Genomic DNA, 17,742 nt, shown 5'->3' on the forward strand with positions numbered 1-17,742 from the left:
ATGTTATTTCCCCAAAATAATATATTTTCTTAAACAGATTTTTAATTGAATGATTTCTTGGTAAAATATATACAGGGAATATATTATATATAAAATAGTTCTTGTTTTTCAATAATCCAAATTCAGGTTTTCGAGACAAATGCTGTCTTGTTTTTTTCTTGTTTTGTTTTTTTTCTTTCCTAGAAAGGAGAGGTAATGTTTTCCTGGCTCTCAAACACTGGAACACTGACATGACATTTTTTCCTTGCAGCAGGCGAGTACTTAACTCCTGCCAGACTTCTTGAATGTGTCTGATTTATCGGACTGTTGCACTCACTACGACTGCATTGCAATTGTGGATATCTAAGGATATCTAAACAACACCAGCTGAGGACTGTTGGGACAATCCAGGCACAGAATGGTCTGGGGAGGCAGAGTTGCTTGCAGCTTCAGTACACATCTGTACCATTTGCTTCACAGGACACATGTGCTTCCTACTACATACTACTTATTGATGTGTGTTCTAACATATACATTTATATAGAACATTAGATATTAAACATAACTATGTCATGTTTAATATGTCATGTATATAAACTTGTCAAAAAATAAACGTCACTTTCAACTGTTTTTTTTTTTAAGCAAATTTCTTAGCATGTGTAAATATTTGTATGAACATAAAAAGACATGGAAATGGAATGTTCACCATGGACTGCCATCCCTCTGGCTCCACCTTGGTCCATCGTCGCTCTGGCTCCACCTCGGACTTCAGAGTCAAGCAGCTTTGCTTCGATCCTCCACCCCTCAGGCTCTGTCGGGTTCCTCCTTCCCTCGAGTTCTAACATGGTCCTCACTCCCACCATCCTCTCCATGATCTGCCAAGCCCACGCCTCCACCTCGGCTCCAACGTGGCCCTCCAGGCCTTTGGCATCACCCTGGATCTTCAGCTCTTTGGCTCTGCCTTAGTGTCCACCTCCACCATGTCCACCTCAGTCTGTCATCTCCCTGGTTCAGCCTGGCTTCTTTACCAAGGCTAAACCATGCCTCCTCCCTCCATCGGCTCCACCGTGGACCTTCATGTCATGGCTCTGGGTCATCCTCCTGCTCATCCCACCTCTGCTCTGGTCCCTCTTGTCTCCACCCTGACTCCTCCCGCCTTCATCTCCTCCCTGGGTGTTGTCTCCTCTGTGTCCTCCTCAGTCTACTCCTCTGGGGAACTTATGTCACAGTCATGTTCTGTTTAGTTTCCAGTTTTAGTCTTTGTCTGATTTGCCTGTGTTCTAGTTTGTTCATTAGTTGCCATAGTCCATAATTAGTGTCACAGATTAGTGTTCCTCACCTCGTTAATCACCTAGCCTTGTGTATTTAAACCCTCTGCACCTTCTGTTCACTGTCTCATGTTAATGTTACGTTAATTTGTGTATTGCCTGTGCCTTCTCTTTGTGTGTATTAAAAGTCTATGTTATTCATTCAATCTGCATCACAAATCTTCCATTGAATTCTCTACAAAAGCAACCCGTTACAGCTGTCTCAACTCCTTTTCTTCAGGAAGATGATTTATCTTCTCCGGAAGGTGATCTGTCTGCATCTGTTTATTTTCTATTTTCTTATTCTCCAGATTCATCATGCTCAGCGACCCACATTAAGTGAATCAAATGCCCTTCTGTAAGTTTGTGTCTCCTTGTCCTCGCTTTATTATGAGTGAAGACACATGATAAGTGTGTTAAGTGCTTGGCTGTTCAACATGTTCCTGCCATTCATACTAGTGTATCATACTGTCTGCACTATGAGAATTTCAGGCTGAAAGTACTTTGTTCTTGGCTCACCTTCAGTTCTCCCCAGTCACTGCAACACTGCAGCTGTCGAGGCACCACATGGGTTAGGATTTTGATGATCGATGTTGGAACATGAAGCTATGGTAAGTGACCTTACCGATTTCTCTTGCTCTCTTCCAATCTTTCCTGGCTGCCTCTGACTTCACCACTGTAACTAATATGGTGAGAGCAGTGGTATGCAGAGATGCTGGTGTTTGAGGACACATTAACAGCTCACCTCTTGGCATCTTCGGCTCCTTCCTGAAAGGTGTGGCCTACTCTTCCATCTAAACCTTGTAGGTCAACATCAGCCCTGATTGAAAAGTCCTATATGTGATTTGGACGATGACTGATCAAACGTGCAAATTTTACTTTGCTTATGTTCTGCGTAACTTTGCCTTCAGAGTATGAGAGTCAGGCTACAATTTGGGGGTTTGCGGCACTGTAATTATGACAGGTGGTGTTCCCGTTGCTCACATGTGGCCCCTTGTGTTAGACCAGACTATGGGTTGGATATCCCCTGCTGTTGTGTCATTTCAGGGCTCTATTCCAGATGGTCAGCATCCAGTAGAGCCACAGAAATGGATCTCGAGGGCCAGAGTTGCCTAGCCCGGTTTAGAGAATTGGAGATTTACAGGCTTTATCTGAGAGCTTCTCCTGTTTGGATTTTGTTAGTTTTGCCAATTGTTCATTTGTTCATTGTTGTTCATAGCAAAGGTTTTGCCTTTCCAAGCAAATGCTCGCTGGCACTCACATGTCTTTGATATCATATTTCGGGTGATACATGCTTAAAGAGATGAGCACACCTTCACAGAGTGGATCAGGATAAGACTTTCATATTGAAAAGAAATGGTAGGGTTGGGTTTAGAGATAGGAGTGGGATTAGCGGCTCAAAATATCTATAAAAGGGTGTGTTGTGTTTAAAACTATTCTCAGTATTCGTACATTGTTTAGACTTTTACAGCTGTAAATACATAAAAAAAAATTATGTTTTAGATGCTGTCAATAAGTCCATATTGTATATTTCTGCATCTATCTAAACTTACAAATATATATGTTTTTGTATTTTCTTTGTTCATTTGCATTCTACACAGATGCTGGTTTGGTTCAGTAAGAACTATAGGCACCCAGTACAGCCACAATCCAAGATGGGATAATCATTTGGATTGTAAACGGTTATTCACACTGAAAACATAAGGTTTCCTGGCAGTGAAGTTTTGTCTGAGCATGCCAGAAGCTGCTATGTCCCATAAGTCTGTCAAAGGGAATTAATTTATGACATCATGTTTCAAACTTAAAGAAACCTTTTAAGAGAAACATCATAAAAACTGAATTTAGTGCAAAACAAGCTGTTGTAACCTTCTCTGGTGTGTTTTATAACAAAACCAGCTCTTGTCACTACTGTGTGTTTATGAGTGTTTCTCCATGATTAACTCACTAGAAAGATATGTGTAAGACCAAGTAAACAGTTTTCTCATGGTTTTGGAGTGTGTGTGTGTGTGTGTGTGTGTGTGTGTGTGTAATATCAGTTCTTACCTTAGATCAATGGTATAAGGCCGGTCCACTTTTAGCGTCCACTCACAGCGGGCATTATTTGGGTAACTCTCCAGCACCAGGTGACCCTGCCTCTTATGAATCACCCCTCCACATGCTGAAAAAGTATACACAGTCAGTAAAATTTAGGGATGCCAAGCTCGTGTACTTGTATTCGTACTCGTAAAAATACCCCCAATACCAAAGACCGATATCTCACGTGACGTAACTGACAGAATTGTCTGTGCACAGAGACACCGGCGGCAGCAGCAGAAACAATGTTAGCCTCAGGTGTGTGGAAATACTTAAAAATTAATGATTACAACCCACACATTGCGAACTGCATGCTTTCAATCACAATTCGTTATCGATTAGTGAAGGCGGGATGGGATAAAATCGCGCTGAATGATACAGACCAGAAGCGCTCTCTCTCGCGTGTGCGCTCTCTCTCTTTCTTGCGCGTGATCCCAGTTCTCTCAGACAGAACTTTAAGTTTGTGACAAGCACATAAAAATTATTTTTTCATTAGAGTAATAATAAAGAAGCTGTCCTACATTCATTAGTCTCACTGTGTTGTGCTTGGAAAACTGCAACATCAACAAAAAAAAAAAAAAGAGAGAGAGATAGAGAGAGAAATTAATAAATGTATAGGCATCGGTATCGGTGAGTACCAGAAAAAAGTATTGGTACTCGTACTCGGTCCTTAAAAAATGGTATTGGTGCATCCCTAAAATTGATGTCAAATGTACACATTAAAAGCAAAATACCAAACTGTATTGTGTAATGTTTTTGTAACTGTCCAGGTACAAAAACAATACACATGTTTAAAATAATATGAGATTTTGAAGAATTGACATTGCAGCACCTGTTTTGAATCTTTGTCTGAATGCTCTGTTTTAGTTTTGATTTCTTTAAAACCTGTCTTCCGAAAAGCCTAGTCTACTCTGATTGGTAAGCTGGCTGATTATTGATAGAGAAAAACTGCATCATAATACAAGCATTTCACAAGTCATCTTTAATTAAGCAAGCAAAGACTGAGCATTTTACAGTCATGTTACAGTCAGAGAAAGAAATTCCCAGATGAATTTTAAATAAATCACTACTCTGAATGCATGAACACTGCCGATTGTAAGGAACTTACTTAAACAATCCCCACCGGACCATCCTGGGCGACACTCTGCACAATACTGCCCTTTTACAAAGAAATCGTCCCTTGGGCCCCATGTGCCGTTGTTACAGCGCTTGCAGTTCTCAAATATGCTGCAGCCTGAAGTGGAAAAAGCAAAAGCCCTAGAATTAGAAAGAGGCATTGAAGACTGGGATTTGGTTTTGATGAACTAGCGAAGAAGATGCAAATAGTTTTGGTTTTGACACAAATATACATAACATACAGAACAATGTGCTCTACATGTGTCGGGGCGTTGTGTGACCCCCTTTAATACACTCCATGGTGGAATAGTAGAGTTGAGGTACTGACATTGTATCCAGTCATATTAGATTACAATGAACTGGAATTATTCTTCGAATCAGCATTTTCTGTGACTACATCTGAAATACTGCAAAATTTTTCATTGAACTCGTCATAATAAATTATGAGATTATTTTTTATGAATGATACATGCACTGCTGCCTCACATTTTGGCCAAGACATTTCAGAATACAGCAAAATCTGACACTTTAAGACACACTTCAGGAGCACCTCTATGATATAGAAAGTTCTGAGACAGAGTCTAAATCCACATTTTTGACTGTAAACTTCAGTTCAGGCATTTTTTTTAAAATTACAAACATCTGGCTGTTCGCATGTACAGACATTTTTTTAAGACCATACCATTTAATTTTCCTGTTGCTGTAAAACCCATCACACAGTCAAGAATGTGACAAACATTATTGCTTAGGGAGAAAAAAAATAAAAAAATTAACCATTAAATCCAACTGGAAGGAATACACTGTCTCTTTTCTTTGTTTACAAGGTTTCAGAGGAAATATGTTAGCAAAATCAACAAATCATAAAACAGAGCGGTCCGAATAGAATACGACATTTATATTTCTGCCAGGTGTTTGATTGCTTTTTGGAGCTGCAGAATTATTGAAAATATAGGATCAACTGAAGCTATTGTGAGTGAAAAACCATGAACAAACCAAGACATGCATCACAAGAAGAGAAAATTGAGAAATATCTACAAGCGTGTTTGTGTGTTATCTGCTCACCGGGATGTATGATGCAGGGATCGCATTCATTTACAGCATTACGACAGCATGGCACTGCGTAACCTACCGGATACCCCTGAAGAGGACATTTACAGTGGATGACATCATATTCACAGCATCCCCTGCACATCACACTCCACTCGGGGCCTGGGCAGTAGTTGTACAGGAACCTGTAATCTAACAAACAACGCACAAGCATATCAAATGACAGTGACACGCATTATAATAAAAATGTATATACCGTTTTAGGTAACCTTACAATAAAGTTGTATTTGTTAACGTTAATTAATGCATTCGTTTACATGAACTCTAACAAGGAACAAGTATACAGCATTAGTTAAACTTTGGTAACGTTAACCTGCACATTAAATGCACTTTTGGCAGAAGAGTCTATAGGGGAGTGGAGGGAGGGAGGAGCCAGGGTGGAGACAAAGAGCAGAGCCATTAGGACGAAGGCCCATGGCGGAACAGATGGAGAGAGGAGCCAGACTGACTGAGGTAGAGGAGGGAAAGGTGGAGACCCAGGCCAAGCCGAGGAGACAAAGACCCAGGGTGACACAGAGTCTTGGGGCTGGGTGGAACCAGTGTCGATGAAGGAGACCCGGGACTGGGCAACACCAGTAGCAACAACGGAGTCTGAAAGGAGACTGAATGAGACCAACAGAGGTGGTAAGGCTTGGGAACAGGAGGTGTCCAGGAAATCCAATAGTGGGGAAATCAACCTCTGAAGGCAGAGGATTGATGGGAAACCTCTCTGTGCCATCTGGCTCCACTGAAAGTCCTACTGGGATGGACATGGGTGCTGGCTCTCACACCTGGTCAGACATGACAACAGGTTCTGGCTTCATGTCTGCGGTGGGCTCATGCTCAGTGTCCATGGGTATTTGGATAGCAGGTTCATGCTCTGGGACAGACAATGGCTCTAGACACAAGCTTCTGGGCGGATACTGGGTCCAGGTCAGGGCTCTGGCTTTGGGTCCTTGGCGGGCATAGGCACTGGCTCTGTGTTCGCAGCGGGCGTGATGAGGTGTGGGGAAGGACTAGGGAGGAGTTCCGAGGCAGGTGGGGTCACTGGAACGAGGATCGACAATGACAGGATGGTGAATGTGGGCTGGGGAGGTCGCAGCTGAGCACATAGCTCAGCCTCAGCACATAGTCCATGTACTGTGCCAATGTGCAGGTGGTATAGCTCCCGCTGGCAGCATTTGGAATAGGTGGTCATCCAGCCCACTCCAGAAACAAGTCTTTAAGATGCCCTCGCTCCAGGATACCAGGTGGATGAGCTCAAGGAACTCCTCCATGTAGTCTTTCAGGGGACGGCCATCTTGTGCAAGGGAGAGGATAATGTAATTTAAAATTTTAAGAGTTTGTATCATAATATAGCCAGACCGCTAGAGGGAGCTCTCGCGAAGATCAGAGAAACGCTCCATTTGTAATTGACTCTGTATCCTTTATTTTTCTTTGCTGATTCCCATTCTTCTATTAAATGCCTTTCACTGGAAAGACGCCTGTTTCTTTGCAGACTTGTAACAATATCTTGAGTCTGTCAGGTGGCAAGTGATGAACACACACACTCACACTGGGGAACAGATGAGATGAGAATCACAGAGGAGATTACCAGGAGAATACACAGAGAAAAGGAGATGACTTGGAGTTGATATTGAAGATAAATCATTGGAGAGCGTTCTCACAAGGTAAATATCCAGTTAAGTGAGTCCCGACAAGGCCAGACAAGGACTGTGTCTGTGCAGGGTTTTTATAGCCTGGTGATTGGAGTGCTGACGAGGGAAATGTGCATGAGATCAGTTGCCAGGGAGGATCATGGGAAATATATTCTGTGACAGTAATCAGCCGTTGATGTTGATTTTTTTCATGAATATAAAATCACACTTACTAATGACTTCTACAGACACATATGTTATTGTTTAATAGCTTTGAAGATCAGGAACACTGTTAAAAATCAGTTTATCTATGGAGGAATCAAATGGGATTTTTCCTTCCTCATTGAACTTTTTTTCAAGAGACATCCAATGTGGAACAAATTAAGGACTTTGTAGGTACAATTTCGGCATTTATCTGTGCAAAACTGGTGGCTTGGCAGTTTTCCCAATGTGTATTAAAGATTTGGCTCAGAAAATGTTGACATGAGAGTTTGTATGGTTTTAATTGTCGTTAATTTATAACTGTACTAGTAATGCAAATAAATGATTTGCAATTTTTGCTTTACAATAAAGTCCAGCATTTCCCCTCAATGTACTCTTTTATTTTAAATAATGTTAGTTAAGAGCCTACAAACATTATTAACACATCAGGTAATGTAGAAATATGTCACACTTTACAATAAGGTTACAAATGTACATAAGTATTTTTAATAAATCATATTAGTAAGGAGCACTTTTGTTCCCACTTTACAACAAGGTCATAAAAATGTATAATAATGCTTTATTACTGGTATAAATGTTTAAAAAGTGCACATAAATTAAAGTGTAGCATTTGCAGTTTCCAACTGACGTCACCTAAAGGGGACATCCTATAGACTTCCATTGTTTTTATATTAGGTTAATGATATTTTCTATCACCTAGCTTGGTCCCTAAACACAACCGTACAGAAACCTGTGCAAAACTCTAGATTGTAGGGATGTAATGGTACATGTATTCGTCCCAAACTGTCACGGTATGGATGTCATGGTTTGGTGCATGCAGTCAGATGATGAATACAGTCAGTCACAGGCCATCCATACTCCAATCCAGAAGTTGGCGCGCGCAGTAATGCAACACTGTTTGCTAATCGCCACAACAGGGAAAAAGAGCAGAAAAAGAAGAGATGATTTATGCTCCAACCTAAAACATGGGGTGCTTCTCAATACTCAAATTGATGCTTCCTTATTACTTCGCTCCTCTGTCCTCCAGCCCGTGACCCGGAAACCAATCGAACTCAGCCATTTTGAAGAGCATCTCAATTCTCAAATTGCACCGCAAGAAGGCGAGGAATGAGGAGCGAGGAAGCTTCCTGAGGAGCCATGAGCAAAGATACACAGGTGTATCCCTCATTTGCATCCTAAGGGGGTGGAGCTATGATGAGAGGAAAGGAAACGAGGATGCACAAATAAGAAATGAGAAGCACTCATAGGCGTTTCTCAATACGCAAAGTTCGGACTTGTGTCCTTGGTAGTTTGGACTAGCCAAGTTCGACTCAGGAGTACAAACACCAGAAAAAAGTGGCTACTTTGCCATGTGTCTGGTGTGGGAGTGACATAGGTTAGCTGTCACAACGAGTGAGAAAGTTTGACATGGAGCAGCTAAATATCCCCTCTGGGGAATCACGTTTAAAACAAATGCAGAACAGAGGAGATTCTGCTGACAATAAATAATTAAATAAAAATTTAACAGAGCTCATAATAAAACCAGAATCAACATTGGCTTGGCTTTTCAGAGATGGCGAGAACTGAGGGATTTGAAGCGTTGTAAAAGCGACGTGAAGATGAAGGAGCAGACCAGAAATTAAAAATAAATAAATCAATAAATAAATAAGTGTATAGATAGATAAATAAATAAATAAATGTAATAGGAAAATAAAGGAAAGGAATACAAATATAATTCATTTTAAATAAAATATAATCCTGAATTTATTTTTGTATTACATTTTTCCTTCATTTATTTATTTTCTTTCATTTCTTATTTTTACATTTATTTTTATTCTTTTTAATATGCATCATTGGTTGAGATGTCCGATATAGAAACATCAGATATAACTAAGCGATATAGATCGGAGTTTGCTACGGGATGTGTCTGATCAACTGGAGAGTTCCAAGTTATTTTCACCAATTCGCCTTGTGTCAAATTATTTTGTAGTGGCTGAATCCAGCTACTTATGTGATCTTTCCTCACAGTATCATCATCAATCTTTCGACGTTGTCAGATTGTAGACTGACGACACTTAATACACCCCGTGGACGGTAACAAGGGTTCTATTCTAATGTCTGTTTATTTTTGTAATCGCAGAGGAAAATCTTGACTCCCTAAAGCATTGTGAGCCTCAGGTTACCGTAATCCAAATCATTTCAGTTATTGCAGAGACAAGAGTTTCTCTGTTATTACAAAATAAACAGGCATTAGAGTAGAATGTCCAATTGGGGTCATCAACCTAGAATCTGATGACAGTGTTGATGGCTCCAGGCTGTGAGGAAGGATCATATAAGTATCTGGATTCAGCTTAGTGTTTCTGGAAAACTCTGGTCACTACAAAATAATTTGACATAATAATGAGAATCAATAAAAATAGCTCTCCAGTTGATCTGCCTCATCCCATATCAAACTCTGATCTCCATCACTCGCTTATAGAATCGCTTAGTTTGATCTGACGCTTCTACATTCAACCAGTGATGCACTGGAGCTACGCAAGGACTGCATCCCTCTTTTCCATATTGCACACGGAAAAGTAAAAGTATAAAATAAATAAATAAATAAATCTGGAAATAAATACATGTAGGAATAAATAAATATAAAAAGTAATAAATGCATAAATATAAAAACAAATGAAAGATCAAATAACAGTTAAAAATAAATATAAATATAGAAAATAATAAATAAAAGAAAAAGGTAATACAAAAATAATTTTAGGATTACATTTTATTAAATTTAATTCAATTTAATTACTCAACAGGTGAGTCAGGCATTTTATTGAACAGATATACCCTCCACCTTCCCCAGCTCCACCTGCCAAGATCTGCTACTGGATTTACAGTATGTATGTCGATTTATGCAGCAGCAGCATATCTTAAGTGCTCACAGCAGCATGTCTGTGTATCTATTAGTAGTAGCAAGTCTATTCTTGCTCTGCAAGCATCTAATCCGCTAAGACCAAATACATTAAAATTACCATATTAATTTAACATGCTAAAAAAAATCATAGTTGTCATGATTGAACTATTTTTTTTGTCCCAGTTGGTATTCATTTAAAGCAGAATGTCTAACGTACAAAGCTGCCACTTCTGTGTCAGTGGGAAATATAGGTACCAACAATTCAGAGGCACACATGAGTTCAGCAAAGCACAAATCATCATCAAAAGGTGTTTGTAAGGTAAATGAAATGGTAACACTTTACATCAGGATTAAATCTCCTTGTTGTTGACCATATTTTAGATACATTTATAGTCATAGTATTTATTTTATATCAGGGATAGGCTACCCTGCTCCTGGAGGCCTGCCATCCTGCAGAGTTCAGCTCCAACCCTAATAAAACACAATAATAACCAGCCGATCGAGGCATTCAGGATTAAGTAAAGTTGGAGCAGGGTTGGAGCCAAAGTTTTGCAGAAAGGTTTGGGACTGAGAGAAACCTCCAGGCTCGCCACTCCTGCTTTATATGATGTTAGATTGTGTGTGCAGTCGTGAGGTTTGTCTGTGGTATTTTTCCATGGTAACAGCTGTTTGTTGTGCTATGGTCGATTTATTCTCCACTTGAGAACCAGTAAATTAGTGAAAAGGAGTGTTGCTTTGAGACAACTTTGCCAGATTTGCTTGTGTATTTCCAGAGGAATTCCTAAGGAATTACTTGGAATTCTTTTGGAGATCTGAACATAATGAAATTAACAGTTAATAATTAGACTTTAGTAGTTTCTTGAGGTGATTTGGTGTTGACATTGCTTCCAATCATTTTTTTTTTTTTTTTACCAAAAAACAAGTTACTGTATGTGTTCCTCCAGCTGGATGAAATCATCGCTCAGCTGACTATAGTCTGTCACAACCCTCAACCCCCCCAAATACTTTCTGAACAACAACATTTTTGTGGTTTTACATGAAAAACTACAACACACACACACACACACACAAGAAAAAAACAAAGAACAAAAAAAAACAAAAACTAAATAGTCTGCATGGTTGAGGAAATTCAAAATACACTTCTATACACAGCTGACATGGAAGAGAGAAAATATTCCTGTGCTCTGATCTAATCGCCCAATGACCTCATGTTTGTGTGTGTTTGCTCACTTCAGAAAAACAGTAGTGTGGGAGGCGTCTGTAACTGTTTCAGTGTTAGCAGAACGCTCACTGTTTCAGTGCTTAGGATGTTCAATATGTATCAATGTCAGAGCACTGATATATTGAATGGTTGTGCCAACAGTCTAGCTAAAGTAGGTTATCGTTTAATATCTAGTTAAGATTCAAAGCTACTGTATAATGTTACAAAACTACATTTCAAAATAATAGTTTCAGTCTCCTCACTGCAAAACCATTTTCTTCATTACTCAATATTTTGTCTCCATTTTCAAAGCTTTTTCAAACCCAGATGATCTGAATCAGGTGTGTTTGATTACATACAAAATTTGCAGAGCTGGGGCTCAGGGCTGAGAAACCCCTTTCCTAAAGAACTATGACCTGATCTGCAGAATTCAGCAAATTGGAGATAGTGTGTGCAAATAAACTCTGCTTTTAGCAAGCCGAATTAATTCATGGTGAATTCTCCCTGATTGAGTTTAACAGCGCCTTTTGCTATCAATATTTCTTGACGTGTAAGTGTTTACATTTTAGTATAGCAGTTGGATATTCCACAGGCCTGAACGATTTAGCAGCCGTGGAACAAAAAAAACTCTCCTCTGGGTCTCGGCAGGGCTCTCACTCCGAATAACCACCACTAAGCTCTATGTACTTTCACCCACGCATAGAGGAAACCACAGTGCAATATGAATGTCTTTGTTGCCTAATTAGCCTCTGCTGGAGAACGTTTTGTGCAAATGTAGCACTCTATAAATTGTCCAATGTATTCTTGAGGTTAGGCGTAACCTTTAATTGAACTACTTGTTTTCAATTTGAGGATGTGAATGTGAAGAGTTCCATGGAAATGACATTTTTCTTTGCCTGGTCTTTGCCAAAGGGTGATGAGCATAGAAATACAGTCAATGATCTGTCTCTGAGCCAGAAACAGTGTCAGCATAAATATCATCAGGGGGTCTGTTAGAATAATGCAGGAAAATCCCTTGAATGGGAATCATGAAGTTCATGGCCTCAGTTCACTCTATTATTTACACAGCGTTTTTTGGATTCCTGCAGCCACATACAGGGCAACACCATTTCACTTCTAAAAAAAAAAGTTTCATTAATATGAGAAGACAAATGACTTTTAAACATGTGCCTTTTGCCCACTCTGACAATGAGTTTTTCACATTTCACATCCCATTAACTCAGATGGGAGTGTTTTAGAGCATCACAAAAGAGAATATAATTCATAGTGCAAAACAAATAACTGTAACATTTAACAGAATTTTGTTTAGTAATGCTTTTCAATCAAAGATAGACTGGAACAGTTTCTATACCTCATAAACGTTTGTTAAAAAACCAAGAGACAGAGACAAAGACACAAATAGAAAGGAGCAGTTCAGATTGACTCTCAGACAACAAAAGAGTGTGACTCTCTATGACTCTTTAAAAGCAATTAAATCAGACTCACCATATGGCCAGGCCGTCCCCTGGCCCAACAGGAGGAAGATGATAAGTAGGGTGAAGCCGGGCAGAGAGAGGAGATTGTGACGGTTCCGCTGGCTGCGGCTCTGCAGCGGTTCAGATAAACACATGCTGCAGTCTGAAGCTCTGTTTACTCTCTGAGCTCAGCTGCTTTGACATCACCTCTCCTCTTTACTGCCCTCCCTCCTGACTCACATTTTCCCTCTCTCTCTCTTTCTCTCTCTCTCTCTCGCCCTGCATACTCCCCTCAGTTTCTCTCTGTCCCAAACCTCTTGCATTCTTTACACTTTCGGCACCTTTTTCCTCTCTCTTTAAATCTGCTACACTTAAAAGTGAAAGTTCTTTCTCTTTTTCTCTCCCCTCCCTCGGTTTCAGGTTTCAGAGTCCAGCTTCGCAAGACTCTCCACTAATCATCAGCTCTTCTGTTAGAACACATTCACCGTCTCAGAATAAAAGTGCGTGTGCGCGTGCACGCACACACGTCACTATTAAGTATGATTTATAAGTTGTTTTCTTCATGGCGACCAAAAAATATAGATATTTTAGATATTGCCATCCTTGTGGGAACATTTTGTCTCCATAACGCAGGGTTTACCTGAACCACACACACACATTTCTATTGTATATGGTACAAAAAAAAAAAATGTAATAATGAATGTTTAAATGCGTTTAAAAACAAAATACATTTACTTGCTTAGGGAAAATAAACAATTCTTGTTTTAAACATGAATCTAACAAGGTGTAGTGAGTTGTAATTTTGTACAATATTGATTCTCAAGTAAATATATCTTGTTTTTAAGATATTTTAGCTAAGAAATAAAACAAAAACAATGGATTAAGGAAAAATATTTTGCATTCTATTCTATTCTATTCTGTTCTATTCTAGGCATAAACAGTAACAGACTCACAAAGCCTGATTTTTGACCATTAGCATAAACACTTCAAAATGGTGGTTAATCGACTCTGGACATTATTAATGCATTCCCAAAATGTAACAGCTCTATTTACATCAAAGCTGCATTACCAACTCTAGACGTATATTAATTTTTAGTAATTCCACTCTCCTTGTAAATTATTCCTTAGATTAATTTAAATAATGTGGCCTTCATTGCACTTTCGAATATGAAACAACAAACTAAACTGTTACCGATACCGAATGCAACTTGGAAAATGTGCAGAAATATTATCCAGTGTGCTACGCAAGATGTAGTGCATGTTTAAGGGTGTTGCATCTAAATTAAAGTGCTTTAAGTAAAATCAAAGTAGATTTACAAATCATTTCATATTCTTGTACTTTTGGACCATTCTCTATACAGATATATCTGATATGACTGTACAATGTATCACAAACAATGTGGTAGTGAGCAGATTACTCAAAGACACTTTAATAAACACGGAGAATAGAATCAGGAATATACATGGAGGATAAATACACTAACCACATTTACCAACCATGAGAACTGACAAAGGACTAAACAGAATAGCGAGTATGTATACACGAATAAAAGAAGGATCCAAACGAGAAACAGATGAATGTAATCAGCAAATAAACTAAGGCACAATGAAGACTAAACATAAAGGATATACATTAAACCAAGACACATGAGCAAAAACACAATGAAACAAGACAGAACCCTAACAGTACTCCCCCCTCCCACAAGGCATGTCCTTGCTCCGAAACAGTTCAATGGTGGAGGGAGGGAAAGGATTTCAGAGGAGGATGAGGGGCAGGTGTGGGACAGGAAACAGGAGGAGTCAGTCAATGGGAACACCATGGCAGCGCTGATGGAGTCCAAAGCCAAGGCGGAGCCCTGATGGGTCTCGTGACTGGAGCCTGGGGCCGACCGATGGAAACGGAGCTAGCAACAGTGGAGATCCCGCAAAGGCGTGAGTGCGACAGCCCATGTCAAAGTTACGGGCTGGAAATCAGAGGGGACAACGCCAGGTTGGGTGACTGAGGCGAAGATAGGGCCTGGCAGAGCAAGGTGAGACCAGAAAAAAGGAGGAACCTGGTGGAGCTGAAGGGGTGAAGGGCTGAGGTGCAGCTGAAGGCCTGGATGTCCAATGCAGAACCAGTGACCAAGGTGGAGCTGGAAGGACGAGGGAGCCTGGTGGAGCCCAAGCGATGTCTAACCACGGTGGAGCTGAAGGAGCACAGAGCGAAGGTCGAGCGGACGAGCTGACAGGCCGAGGTGAAACCATGGCCTGGAGGTCAAAGGTGAAGTCAGGGGATCTGTATTGTAGAGACCCGAGGCAGTGTCGGAGAGTTAGTGGGAGACTGTGGCAGGGGCGGAGCGGAAGAGCTGTACAACACCAGCGGAGCAGGTGAGCCCTGGAAACTTGATGGAACCAGTGGTGATGGTGAAAATGAGGTGGGAAGGTGACATGATGGGAGAGGATCATCCAACAGGTCACCAGAAATGCTTATAGTGGTTGGAACAAGGTTGGGAGCTGGCTGCATCAAGAAGATGACGAGCCAGTGCTCCTCGGCTGGTTCTGGAGAGGACTCCGGAATCGACCTGGTGATGGGCTCTGTCCTTGGGACAGAGGTGGCTTCCAGCTCTACCTCCTGGACAGGCGCATTGGCAGTTTCTGGCACCATGGAGGGAGGCAGCTCTTGCACATGCTCCATGGCGGAAGTTGGCTCGGGCTCAATATCTGTGGTGGGCTCGGGCATCAAGGTCAGGTCTGTGGTGGAAGATCTCTCATGCTGTTTAGGGCACTGAAAGGGTATACATGAAACCAAGACACATGAACAAAAAAACAATGAAACAAGACAGAACCCTGACATAGAGTTTGTTGATGACAGACTCATGACAGATGAATTACTAACAAGCATTGATCATTTGTCCTGATAATCAGTTTTAATTAAAGTGAAATAAAGTTGTAGCATTACTTTTCTAATTATGATGTATTGTTTTAATTTAATAATAATAATAAATTTGAAGCAACATCCTGATTAAAATTATGAGAAAAGACTTCTGTCACAGTCTCAGAGATAAAGTCCATATAAGAAGATCCCAGAAAGATAAATTCAGATAGTCCACAGGAAACGTAACAGCGTTTAATTTACAAACAATAACCGACCGTGACCTGAGGAAACACAGGAACTCAAGTATACAATGATAACGCACTCAAATACGAACAGCTGTGATGATTAAATGAATGTCCATGGCAACAAACAAGTAGCAGGAAACGTGAAAAGACAACAGGAAATAATGACAAGCAAACTAAAGTCTATGAAAATGAAAACTAAATAACAGCTTGTGATAATACCTGTATATCTTTCATGGATCCAAGACATACACTTCACAGGGCATAATATTCACAGTAACTGTTTAGTGGTATGCCTTTTTGGTTATACTTTATTTTAAGGTGTCCTTGTTACTGTGTAATTATATATTTAAGTACTGAGTAATATTAATTAACAACATGTGCTTACTATAGAGTTAGGCATAGAATTAGGTTTTGGTTTTGGGCTAGTTACATGTAATTATGCATAGTTTACTTTTATTACTACAGTAAGTACATGTAACAAAGACACTGTAAAATAAAGTTTCTGCCTTTTCAGTGTACCTATTAAATGTACTAAAGTATGCGATGTCAATAAACAAATGAGAAATTAACTGCAGAAATATAAAAGCTGAAGGAACTTATAACTTATATCTTATATTGATAATAATAGAAGAGACGCATTTATTTATTTATTTGTCCTCAAGTGCTTTGCCTTTAAGAAATGTTGGACTGCTACCCTTCTGAAGTGTTATGGCATGCTGCAGAGGAAAGTGTTTTAGAAATGTCTGTTAGATAATGGAAACCACAGACACGCTACAATGAGGAAAAGCCCAGAGAACAGGAGATTTTCTGCCTGCGGTACACAAAATACACACATTCATAACAGACACTCAAACACAGTGCACAGCCAGAGGGAAATGGAATAAACAGATGTTTCACCCACTGAAGTTTGTTTTGCTTCTCCATAGAGACTGAGAGGTCATGCTTGATGTCTATTTTGAATTTCCCCTTTGGTCTGAGAATTGGAAATCCTTACACAGATTATCTGAAGGCTGCATGACCTCATCTATGATATAGCCAATAAGGCCTATAACGATTTTGAAGGTATGTGTCTAGGCTATATGTGTGTAAAAACTATTAATTTTATGCAAAGCAACATACAGGGACACGATGTGAGTCACCTAACGAGCGTCGCATCTGTCTTTTCGCGTGATGGAAATGCCTGATGCCTTGCATAAAATGAATGATTTTATTCGTAAAGATACTAAATTTAAATACTTTGGATGTTAAATATGTCCTCAGAGCTGTTTATGGGCAGGTTATGGAGTCAGTCACAGCATATTTCAACTATGAGTGAAAAGCAAAGTGGCAGAGTTAAGTTAGCAGATCCCCCGCTGAAGACGATTCCTGACACGAGAACCAGAGCTGTTACGGTGGAAATGGGACATTGAGTTAATATTGAGCTCTTTCTTATCTGCATTAAGTTGTCTAAAAAAGGAAAAATAAAATAAATAAATAAAATGTCTTAAATAATAAATCATTTAATATAGATCATACAGTACTAAATCTGCACAGAAGGATGCAGTGACATGTAGGTCTTGTTTAATTTCATTATTTTGTTGTTTAGTCATGGTTTTCTTTGTCATATTGTAGTAATTGCCTGTGTTCATTCATTTGTTGGCATGAGCCCTTTCTCAATATTCCCTGTGATTTCTTTCCTCTCGCCTGT

General features: G+C 39.8%; 1 protein-coding gene across 3 annotated transcripts in view; it reads right to left on the reverse strand.

Annotated features, from left to right (window-relative positions):
• The window catches only part of pamr1b (peptidase domain containing associated with muscle regeneration 1b), a 32,265-nt gene extending 18,894 nt beyond the window's left edge, over positions 1–13,371 (reverse strand). The window contains exons 1-4 of one of the 3 annotated variants that reach the window (XM_051885223.1): positions 12,985–13,347; positions 5,538–5,714; positions 4,468–4,593; positions 3,330–3,444 (exon numbers count right to left, since the gene is read on the reverse strand). In XM_051885223.1, the coding sequence (XP_051741183.1) occupies positions 3,330–3,444; positions 4,468–4,593; positions 5,538–5,714; positions 12,985–13,108 (542 nt within the window). In that variant the 5' untranslated portion in view covers positions 13,109–13,347. Of the gene's footprint in view, positions 1–685; positions 3,236–3,329; positions 3,445–4,467; positions 4,594–5,537; positions 5,715–12,984 lie in introns of those variants that run through there. The other 2 variants (XM_051885225.1, XM_051885224.1) reach the window with 2 other exon arrangements.
• Positions 13,372–17,742: the final 4,371 nt, after the last annotated feature.

This window comes from Ctenopharyngodon idella, chromosome 24, assembly GCF_019924925.1.
Source record: "Ctenopharyngodon idella isolate HZGC_01 chromosome 24, HZGC01, whole genome shotgun sequence".
NCBI lineage: Eukaryota > Metazoa > Chordata > Actinopteri > Cypriniformes > Xenocyprididae > Ctenopharyngodon > Ctenopharyngodon idella.